At 44.9% G+C, this 11,787-nt stretch overlaps 1 protein-coding gene across 2 annotated transcripts in view; it reads left to right on the plus strand.

The window, feature by feature from the left end:
* Positions 1-11,355, plus strand: part of Lemd1 (LEM domain containing 1) — a 31,444-nt gene extending 20,089 nt beyond the window's left edge. For both annotated transcript variants that reach the window (XM_021170943.3, XM_021170949.3), the window contains 2 exons: positions 9,453-9,526; positions 10,725-11,355. In XM_021170943.3, the coding sequence (XP_021026602.1) occupies positions 9,453-9,526; positions 10,725-10,986 (336 nt within the window). In that variant the 3' untranslated portion in view covers positions 10,987-11,355. The remainder of the gene's footprint in view (positions 1-9,452; positions 9,527-10,724) is intronic.
* The last annotated feature ends 432 nt before the right edge of the window (positions 11,356-11,787 follow it).

Consider the following 11,787-nt stretch of genomic DNA (forward strand, 5'->3'; position numbering starts at 1 on the left):
AATAAATAAATAAATCTTTAAAAAAAAAAAAAAAAAAAAAAAGATGGAAGTGTCAGACCTTGGCTGCTGAGCTCAGTCAGAAATGTTTTCCCAGCCTGTTTGAGGCTATGACTTCTATGCTTAGAGCCACAACAACAACAACAACAAAAGCAAGCAAGAAGGAGAGAACAAAACCAGACCTCACAATCTGCCTAGCCCTCTTTTGGCCGTGTTAGTGCAGATCATTTAATGTCTTGAGTTTCTATTTCTTCATCTACAAAATAGTGTCCATAATTAGTTCCTGGGACCCTAGAAGGACTAAGGGGATTGAGGCACACTGCATACCCAGGATAATAGATGTTGGGAACATACTGTGTCTAACTGCCTGATGGAGCTGCGCTGTCACATTGCCTGGTACAGTGAGGCCTAGCAAGGACTCAGCTGCACAGCCTGGGCTGCCTCCTGGCACCGTCCCCTCACCAGCTAGGTCACCAGAACAAGCTGCTGACATGCTCTGTGTTTCTGCTTCCTTCTCTGTGGGCAAGCTTAATAGATGCCCCTCCTCATAGCCTAGTCTCGAGACTGTGTTTATTTCCGTAGCTAGTATTACACAGACAGCACGTGGCTTATTGTACCAGCAATGCTCTGACTTCTTGTATTTATCATGACAGCTGTGGTCAGCACTGGGCTCCTGATAAGCAGGATTCTCTTGCCTTGCATGCAGGGGGTGTAGTGCAGAGAGCAGAGAAGCAGGGGAGACCACACATTTCCCCCTACTCTGCACCTCTCTTTTTGTTTGTTCTCCAGCAAGGTGGTAGCTCACAATTTTCATCCCGGTATAGAGGCAGTGGCAGGTGGATATCTGTAAGTTCAAGATCAGCCTCATAGAACAAGTTCTAGGGCAGCCAGGGCTACATAAAGAGATCCTGACTTAAAAAAAAAAAAAAAAAAAAAAAAGTTCTCCATATACAGTCTGGCATGGCCTTTACCTTAAAGGGATGCTCTTGCCCCAGCCTCTCATGTACTGCCATTCTTCCATTCCAAGTATGCTTCACTCTGCCCAGGGCTTCTCTGGACTTTGATTGTTTTATTGCCACACCCACTCCTGTAGTGACTCTCTTGACAGGCCTAAAAACTTGGATGCAGTCCTGAGGCAAAAAGTTCACAGAAACTTAAGTCTCCTGGAACCGTGGCATCCCGTATAACAAATGTTCCAAACTTGTCCTTGCTTTAGTTGGTGAATGGATCTGTGTGCTTTCTTTCAGTATTGTTTTATTATAGGTGCCTCCAAGCAATGACTTGCCAATACCTAAGCAAAATTGAACTTTGCTTCCTGGCCTTCATCAATGCCCTAGGTAGTCCTTGAGCAGACCCTGGGCTTGGAATTCAGTAAGAATGTTGCCTATTCAGTAACATTCAGAATTGCCTCTAGTATCGTAAGAGAGATAGTGAAAGAAATCAGGTATTACTATCTACTACATAGAGTTAGAAATCTCAGGGCAAGCTTAGCAACCTCTAAGTTTAGAATTCTTATTATAGTTATGTATGGCAGGCTACATTACTTATTAGTAGAAAGTCCCCCCCCCATCACTTAGAATAAAAGCCAAGTCACTCCTATATACAGGAATTTACAGTGGTTTAGGAAGTCGATCTGGCTGTGGGTGAAGGAGAAACTAGAGTATTGCATTATTCATGAGAAGGTTAGCTAGAGTGGAACTCCCTAATTCGAACTATTGCTTGGGCATGAAAGCCCTTGCTCCGGGGCTGTAAAGACCTCACACCTGGTGTACTGGCTAGTTTTGTGTCAACTTGACACAGCTGGAGTTATCACAGAAAAAGGAGCTTCAGTTGAGGAAATGCCTCCATGAGATACAACTGTAAGGCATTTTCTCAATTAGTGATCAAGGGGGAAAGGCCCCCTTGTGGGTGGGACCATCTCTGGGCTGGTAATCTTGGTTCTATAATAGAGCAGGCTAAGCAAGCCAGTAAGGAACATCCCTCCATGGCCTCTGCATCAGCTCCTGCTTCCTGACCTGCTTGAGTTCCAGTCCTGACTTCCTTGGTGATGAACAGCAATGTGGAAGTGTAAGCTGAATAAACCCTTTCCTCCCCAACTTGCTTCTTAGTCATGATGTTTGTGCAGGAGTAGAAACCCTGACTAAGACACCTGGCTTCTAAGAGTATGCTGGGTAGAGTGGTGCATGCCTTTAATTGCAGCAGTCTATGATTTCAAGGCCAGCTGACTCTACCTAATGTGTTCTAGGTCAGCTGCAGATATGTAGTGGGGCCTCATCTCAAATAAAAATAAAAATTGAAAAGGAAGCAAAAACATTCTATCTCCCCAGGGTCTCTACCCTGGCTCAGTCATTATTATAATGAACTTCGGTATATTTTTGTTACATTGTAAATGGTGTTTATGGTGGAGATCCACATATAACATTAAAAGGGATTTTTTAAAAGATGAAATATAGGGCTGGAGGGATGGCTTGGTAGTTAAGAGAACTGACTAATCTTCCAGAGGTCCTGAGTTCAATTCCCAGCAACCACATGGTGGCTCACAACCATCTGAAATGGGATCTGGTGCCTTTTTCTGGTGTGTCTGAAGACAACTACAGTGTACTCACATACATAAAATAAATGAGTAATACTTTTTAAAAAAGATGAAATACAAAATTGTGAGAGGGGTAGTGATGTCCTTAATCTCAGCACTTGAGAGGCAGAGGCAGGCAGATTTCTTTGCTCCAGGACAGCCTTGTCTACAGAATGAGTTCCAGACAGCCAGGGCTAAATCCTGTCTCAAAGAAAAGAAAGAGAGAGAGAGAGAGAGAGAGAGAGAGAGAGAGAGAGAGAGAGAGAGAGAGAGAGAGAGAGAGAGATCAGCTAGTAGTGTAGACAGCAATTGTTGCAAAACCTGGTTTGGTTTTGGTTTTGTTATTTCCATCTAGATTTATTTGTGTGGCGATCCAGTGTATGGACAGCTGACATGCTGTTTGTATTAGATTTTTCTACTGTTCGCCAGTTGACATATGGGTGACCCTTTTCCTAAGATACAACTTTATAACTTTATTAGTAGATTAGTAGTAGTTCTGAACGCTACACAGTCACATGGACAGGTGATAACTACCTTATATTGAAAAAATGTTCACCCTTTACATACTATAGAAGAATTCTATATATGTATGTATGTATGTGTATGTATACATATATATGTTTGTGTGTGTGTATGTATGTGTGTGTACATATATACAATTTTTTTGTTTGTTTGTTTTGTTTTGTTTTTCGAGACAGGGTTTCTCTGTGTAGTCGTGGCTGTCCTGGAACTCACTCTGTAGCCCAGGTTGGCCTCGAACTCAGAAATCCGTCTGCATCTGCCTCCCAGAGTGCTGGGATTAAAGGCGTGCGCCACCACGCCCGGCTTACAATTTATTTTAAAATAGGGTAGACCAGCACTTGGGAGGCAGAGACAGGAGGATTTACATGAATTCAAGGCCAACCTAGTCTACATGACAAGTATACATGGAATTTTCCAGGACAACCCAGGCTAGATAGGGAGACCCTGTCTTAAAACAAACAAAAAATAGGATAGGCAAGCATAGTGTCCCACACCTGTAGCCCAGTTTGTTAGGAGATGTTAAGGCTCAGGGATGCTTGAGTCCCAGGATTCAGGCCATCCTGGGCAACACTGCAAATGTCATCTTAACACAAAGGGAAGGAAAGGAACAAAAGAGCTAAAACCACTTAGGGCAGGAAGAGAAGGAGGGAGGATTTGATGGCCTAAGAGCTGTGAAATCCTATAATTTTATTTTGTAATAGACTTTTACTGTAAGTGCTTTATTAAATATTCCTATTTCTAACCTCAAGAGAAAACGTGTTGTGCGATAAACTTGTGGAGGCTACTTTACACCATTGCTTACTTTTGTGTATGTAAATTTCTTCTCTAAACCAAAGACTTTTAAAACTGGAATTTTCTCAATAAAGAGATTTTCCAGCACCCTTGGGAACAGCACGGAATACCTCTTTCTGAAAATGCATAGCTGAGGGGACCTTGGAGGAGCACTGTCCCTGGGAAGCTTTGTTTGGGAGGTGGCTGAGCCAGCAGGCCCAGGAGGAGAGAGGGACACAGCTGTAGGCTCTGTTTGGGCATCTGTGCTACTGGTAAGGGCTCTCCTCTGGAAAGGACAGAGAAGAAGTGACAGACAGACTGCAGCCTTCCCATGGCTGTGGTCAGAACTAGGTGGAGTTCACACACACCCAGCTCCAGCCTCTTGGTCTTGTGGTTGGATGTCTACTTGGTTGGCCTTAAGTGATTGTTCTGTTGAGGTAGCCAGTCTCCTTCTTCAATCAGTGACTGGCTGCTTGCTCCGGGCCTCAGACAGCACAATAGTGGTGCAAGGCCTACTCTTGTTCAAGTCCCAGGATTCCAGGGGACAAGTGAAACAGGACATAGTGCTGCTATAAAAGCCAACTGACCAAGGTCCAATGAATGGAGTGCTTACACAGTGTCTTTCCCTGCTTAGCTGTCTGTGGTTTGGAGAGTGTGGTCGTCTCAGCATCTGCAGACCCTGGCATGTCAGCGAAACACAATAAATTAATTTGAAGAGATGGCTCAGTGATTAAGAACACTTGCTTTTCTTCCAAGGGGCCTGGGTTTGTCTCCCAGCACCCACACAGTGGCTCACAACTGTCTCTAGTTCCAGGGGATCTAACATCTTCTGGTCTCTTTAGGTAAGGCACAAACATGGTGTACACACACACACACACACACACAGACACACAGACACACACTAAGTGAATAAGTAAAAAAATCTTTTTAAAACACACACATGTTTTCTAAGTAGGCAAATAAAAGTGCCCCTTAAGCATGCTCTAACACTCTTAGGTAAGGCCTCAGAACACACAGAGAGGAGCAGCATGCATGGACAAGAGTGATAAGGATTCCTACAGAAATTGGTCTTAGTAGCTGAGCAGTCCAGAGGAGGCTGCTTCTATGTCCGAGTACAGGATTCTCCACTGATGACCCCATATGACTCCAACCAGGGTTCCTAACCTTTCTGTGTCTCAGTTCATCTCCAAAATGGACTAACAGCTTCATCAGAAAAGGGGAGCATATCCATCAGACAGATCTCTGTGAGTCTGGGGTGCACAGGACCTGTGCTGGGTGGATGGGAGTTAACAAGCAGGTGGTGGTGGTACAGGCCTCTGATCCCAGCACTTAGGGGGCAGAGGCAAATGAATCCCTGAGTTTGAGCCCAACCTGGTCTACAGATCGAGTTCCAGCACAGCCAGGGCTACACAGAGAAACTCTGTCTTAAAACAAAACAAGAACAAAGGCTGGAGAGATGGCTCAGTGGTTAAGAACACTGACTATTCTTCCAGAGATCCTAGGTGTTCCCAGCAACCACATGGTGGCTCACAACCATCTGTAATGAGATCCGGTGCCCTCTTCTGACCTGCAGGCATACATGCAGGCAGAATACTGTATATATAATAAATAAATCTTTTAAAAGTCCCAAATAATAGACTCAGTGTATTAGTTAGGGTCCTCTGGAGTCACAGAACTTATGTATAGTCTCTATATAGTAAAGGAATTTATTGATGACTTACAGTCTGCAGTCCAATTCCCAACAATGGTTCAGTAGTAGCTGTGAATGGAAGTCCAAGGATCTAGCAGTTACTCAGTCCCACACGGCAAGCAGGCAAAGGAGTGAGAGCGAGACTCCCTTCTTCCAAGGTCCTTATATGGTCTCCAGCAGAAGGTGTAACCCAGATTAAAGGTGTGTCCCACCACACCTTTAATCCCAGATGAACTTGAACTCGGAGATCTCCCTGTCTTAATCTTCTGGAATCCATAGCCACTATGCCTCAAGATCTCCATACCAAGATCCAGGTCAGAAACTTCTATCTCCCAGTCTCCAGATAAAGGTCACTGGTGAGCCTTCCAATTCTGGATTGTAGTTCATTCCAAATATAGTCAAGTTGACAACCAGGAATAGCCACTATACCCAGGCATCCTTTGAGGACTGAATTATAACTATGGACGAGAGGGAAGACTTGATCCCAAGCCCCACAATATGGAGGAAGAAAAAAAAAACCAGTAACTTGAAGTTAATACAGTAAAAACTGGTGTTATCGTTTTAAAAGTCAGTTTGGAAACACAAGGGATGAGAAATAAAGAAGGCTTGCAGCCAGGTGTGAGGTAACCTAGGTGACCAGGAGACAGAAGGCCAGAGCTCTGTCCAAAGCCTGTATCTGCAGGCCACCAGCAACCATGATGACCAAGAGGAAACACATGTAGGTATCTGTTGCCTTTTCTACATACTCTAAATTGCAGGCAAAAACCAGCTAGTGGAAAGCTTCCACCTATTCTCAAAAGGAGGCCACCCTGGATCCCTAGACAAGGAGCCAAATATGAGCTTACCAAGAGCTGCAGCTACATCTCAGCTGCAGTTGGCAGGCCAACCAAGGTCCACACCTACCGAGCAGGGACTTCAAAGCACCGCCACTCTCCTAACTTGGTGAGCAGTGAGTGAGCGGCCCAACCTTGCTGGTTGGGTGAGGGAGCAGGGCACAGAAGGAACCCTCACCCCCACATTCAGGGACAGAAGGAACCCCCACCCCCACCCCTACCCTTCAGAGGCTCCTCCCACAGGATGCTAATCTGACCTTCCAGGCACCCTCTTTTGAAGGCCTCTTTCTGCAATAAATTCTTTTAAAATTTTGCTCTTTTACTTTTTTTTTTTTTTCGAGACAGGGTTTCTCTGTGTAGCCCTGGTTGTCCTGGAAGTCACTCTGTAGACCAGGCTGGCCTTGAACTCAGAAATCGCCTGCCTCTCCCTCCCAAGTGCTGGGATTAAAGCTCTTTTACTTTTTAAATTAAAATCTAATTATAGCACTTTCTCTTTCCCTTCCCTTCCTCCACCCCCTCTCCAGTCTTTTCTGCCCAGCTCCTTCCATGTCTGTCTCTCCACCACTCTCAAATCGATAGCCTCGTCTTCCCTGATAATTACTGTTACATGAGTAGCCATGTATATGTGTGTAAAAATGAATGACTACAACCTGCTGAGCTGGTTTTGTCGTTTGTGCATGTATGGCTTGGAGGCTCGCTTTGTATTGGATTACCAATTAGGGGGCTCGCCCATAGGCTAGTAACTCCTCCTCTCCCTGCAGTCCTCTCTGTTGTCTGTAGCTCCTTGTCCAGGGGTGTGACCCTGTGGGATGTCCCCTTTTTTGTGTGTTAGTCTATTATGTCGCCATGGCTTACGTGTTGTTTGTGCAGCCATTTCTGTGAGAGACTTTCACAGCAGACTTCCTGGTAACCTGACTCTTATTAGCTTTTCATCCCTCTCTTCTGAGATGTCCCTCAGCAATGGACGAAGGAGTCGTGATGTAGATTTATTTGTTGGAGCCGGGCTCCCACAATCTGTTCATCTCTGCACTGTGTCCAGCTGTGGCTTTCGGTGATGGTCTCTATTTGTTGTGACGATCTCTTGCTTGATGAGGGGTGGCAGCCACACTTATCTGTGGGTATAAAGATAAGATTTAGGATGTGGTAAGGAATTATGCTATTCTCTAAGCTTTCTGTATAATAAAGAGTTTTTTAGAAATTCACCCTTCATTGTCCCGAATTTCACTCTTCCAATTTTCTAGACAAGGCCCTGGAGCCTGCCTCAGTAGGGGGACTTTAGTGACCAGCAAACTAGAAATTCCAGCCCTTGAGTTATACAAAGCTGTGGTGAGAATGTCTCTGTTGCTCCAAGGACCTCCGTGTATTTCTGCTTCAGAATTAACAACGAACACAGTTGTTACTATCAATATTTATTGAATATTTATTCCACACCAGGATCTGTTTTAGTCGCCTGTGTATGTAATGCCTGAATCTTGACAGACCTGTCTCATAAACAAGGAACAAGAGGCTACTGCTTTTCATTTTATTGGAAAATATGGGCTGGAAAGATGGCTTAGTGGGTAAAGTACTTGCCATGCAAGTGTGGGTCAGGGGTCAGAGGTCAGAGGTCAGGCACCCACATAGATAGTAAATGCTGGGAGTCTATGATGGCACATACCTGAAACCCCCGCACTTGGGGAGCAGAGACAGGTGACCCCTGGAGCAAACTGGCTAGCCAGACTGGCTGAATTCAGAGCTGTGGGTTCACAGGAGACTGTGCCTCAACACACATGGAGTGGGGATGGGGGTGGGGGTCGGGGTGGAGAGCAAGTGAGGAAGGCGGAGGGTGTCAGCCTCTGGTGGCACCAACTGTTAGTACAGTTTGCACAGGCACCCAACCCATGCATCCAAGTGTATCAATACGTGAATTTACACCATGCACACATCTACACAAAAAAATATAGTGCCATAAAGGGTATATCTTTAATTTTAAAAAGATTTACTTTTTTAAAGTGTGTGTGTGTGTGTGTGTGTGTGTGTGTGTCTGTGTGTATCTGTGTGAGTTTATATGCACCTGTTGTAGGTGCTAGAAACCTAACCCAGGTCCTCTGTAAGAACAGTAAGTGTTCTTCATTGTTGAGCCAGCTCTCTAGTCCCCACAAAGATTTTTCTTTTATCTCTAGTCCCCACAAAGATTTTTCTTTTATCTCTAGTTCCCATGAAGATTTTTCTTTTAGTTAGGAAAGAAAATAAAATAAGGGGGGGGGCAGGGAAAGGCAGAGGTTGGACAGATGACTTGTCATTTAAGAATGTAACCTGCTCTCAGGGACCTGAGGACAGTTCCAAGAACTCTTAAAGTTCACAGAAGTGTACAGCTAGCTCCAGGGCCTCTGGCACCCTCTTTTGGCCTCCTTGGGTACCTGCACACCTCTCTCTCTCTCTCTCTCTCTCTCATACATACACACACACACATGCACACACGCGCACGCATACGTGCACGCACACTCACACACAAATAGAAATAAGATAAATCTTTGAAAAGGAAAACACAGTTGTCCCAGTTCATTCTCTTAAAGAAAGATAGCTCAATAGCTCTTTTCTTACGTTGCTTTCAGTACTTATTCACAACTTTTTTCAATAACTTTATTAACTATATGAAAATGACATGCTTTTAAATTGTATTTATTTATTTGTTTGTTTATTCATTTATTTATATTTTTGACATCACACGTTTTAAAAGTGGAACAAAGAAAAAGAAAACAAAAAAAAAAGAAAAAGAAAACAAAGTAGTAAAAAGAGACAGAACATGGCCTTAATGCTTAGTAACAGTAGCTGTTTTGCCATGGGACCTTGGACACCCTGCTGTCTACTGTCCTCCTGTGAGTCACTGAAGTAAAGTATACTTCAGTGCTGCTTCTGACCACCGAGGAAAGACAACTTCACCGAGTTTCCCACTACCTGGTATGCCTGAGACTTAGGCTGGCTTTCAGATTGGGTTTTTTTTTTTTTTTTTTTTTTCTAGTGTAACAACTAAATTACAAGACATTGCAAATAAATTCTTGTTGGCATTTCTTTCTGCTTATGTCAGAGACTTGAGGCCTCTACTAATAAAAGAAGAATCTTAGACATCTACCTGAGCCAGAAGCCCACAAAGAAAGTCAGGTAAAGGCTGATATTTCTGTGTCCTAGGGCCTTGGACATGCTAGCTAAGAGCTCTGCCCTGAAGCCCATTCCCAGCCTCAAGTAAAATCTTATGTGGCATAAAAAGACATAGGTATTTATTAGGGGTAAAATTCATTATTCAGATGTCTGTGAAGACCTTGAACCTGGGGAGAACCTGCTAGAAAGAAGACAGGCTTGTAATACCAAATAACGTCAAAGCCAAAGTCTATATCTTCTATTGTCCATAGTTGGAGATAAGAAAACAGGGGTTGCAAAGGGGAGGGTGTTGAGGAGATATAAAAAGTCTCCGGGGACGCAGACCAGACCCCAAGTCCTCATTTGGAGTCATCTGGAAAGAGTTGCTGCTGTTTGTGTTTTGGAGGCTGGATAAGAGTTCGTATTTTAAAAGGGCCATAGATCTGATAAAAGCTAGATGACAGGTGACTTCATTACTCACACGTGGGGTCTAAGGTGTCAGCCACGGGTAGAGCATGAGGACCTAGGTTCAATCTCCAAATACCAACCTGTGACTCAACCAAACAACAACCCCAATGTCCTAGAAAGTTCCATAACTCCTGTTTTTGGGGGGGTTGTTTAAAATGGGGTGACATGTAACCCAGGGTGCCTTGAAACTTGCTCTTTAGCTAAGGATGCCTTTGAACTTCTGATCCTGCTGCCTTCCCTGGCTAAGGTTCTCTAACTTCTGAAGAAACTTCAGCTGGTCCTGCAGGATTAGGGAAGTGGGAGCATAAGGTCAAAGGTCACAGGGACGATTCAGCAGATACCCAGTGAGTGAGCAAGCGAGCGCTAATCCCCTCCTAGTCTTTTAAATGTCAGTTTTAAGGAGAATGGAAAAGCACTTCCCCGACCACCCAGGAAGGCAGTGCTGAGCCTGTGCAGACAGAAAGACAGGATCCGTTATGAATCCTCCCTATCCCTTGTACAACTTTCCACTGGGGACCCAGAGACCTTAAGTTTCTGGAGCCAGACTTTGCCAGCACTGAGTGTTTCAAAGGCAGGTAACAGTGGACAGAAATACTCCGCAGCACTGAGACCCCTCCCACGCCCTGATATGAGTGCATAGCTAAGGACACTAACATGTTTTCAGTGGAGGCCTCTGCGTTCCATACATTTACCCTCAGAGATGATCAGGAAACAGCTGACTACAATTCTAAGAGCCTCTGGCATGTTTCCACAGATTTGCTGCAAGACCAAGTCCAAGGATTAAGCGGAGATGTGTCTCTGAAGAAGACTACTCTCCATGCAACAAGAGATCCAAGAGCAGCTCCCCATACCAGAACCCCAGGAACTACCTCCCATGCCAGAACCCAGAGGACAGCTTTCTATGGGAGAGCTCTGAGAACAACGTCCCATGGAGCTTGAAGCTGGCCGTCCTTGGGATTTTCTTCATTGTGTTGTTTGTCTACATAATTGTGGAAAAGAAGCCACTCTTGGGTTAAACCCTTCAGGAGCAAAGCAGCGTCTGCAGTATCCCGACCTTTAACAGGAACCATAGAGCTGTGCAGAAGGTCCGTGGCTACAACCAGGCAACCTCTCCCCGCCCTATACTGGCTCTCCTGGCTGCTTCTGGGTTCAGCCAGGTGGAGGAGCAAGGGCAGAACCAGGCAGCATGGTGGTGCATGGTGGTCTGTAAGCCAAGTAAGCCATCATTAAAGATGCAAATACATCAGCACACTCTTCTGTAAGGGAAACTGCCTGAGCCTCCCACCCTCCGCCCTCCGGTTTCCTCCTGTCCGCTTTCTCCCCCAGCCAAAAAGGCTTCACATTCTTACGACTGAGACTACTTGCATACTACAGAGCATAGAAACAAGGAGAAAATTATGTTCTTAATAAAATATGTCTAAGTGTCCAGGTAGTGGTGACATTTGCAGTTTGGCACACTGACAACAGTGGCTTTGATCCAGCGTAAATCTGCCTCCGCGGCAGCAATCCCTCAGACTCAGATGGGTCCTTCTCCAGTCATTGAACCTAACTTTATCTCTGCCTCTGAGCTTTCTGTTTCCTGGTGGCAGCTGGTGACTTTTCCTGAGAACATGTACACAAATGTCTCCCCCAGACAGGACACAGGGGACAGACCTTGAAAACAAAAACTAAGAATCCAGTCCAGGTTAGTGAATCTGGCTCGTTGTGATTATTTACAGGAGCCCAAGTTAGGAGTCCTTTCCCCCAGCTCGGGTAAGAACTCGTGGTGAAAACTGGCTTTCAGAGTTCCCCAAGAGCGTGCCGGCAGCTCCTCCAGA

Source organism: Mus caroli, unplaced genomic scaffold, assembly GCF_978045245.1.
Source record: "Mus caroli unplaced genomic scaffold, Mus_caroli_1 scaffold_1, whole genome shotgun sequence".
Classification (NCBI taxonomy): Eukaryota; Metazoa; Chordata; class Mammalia; order Rodentia; family Muridae; genus Mus; species Mus caroli.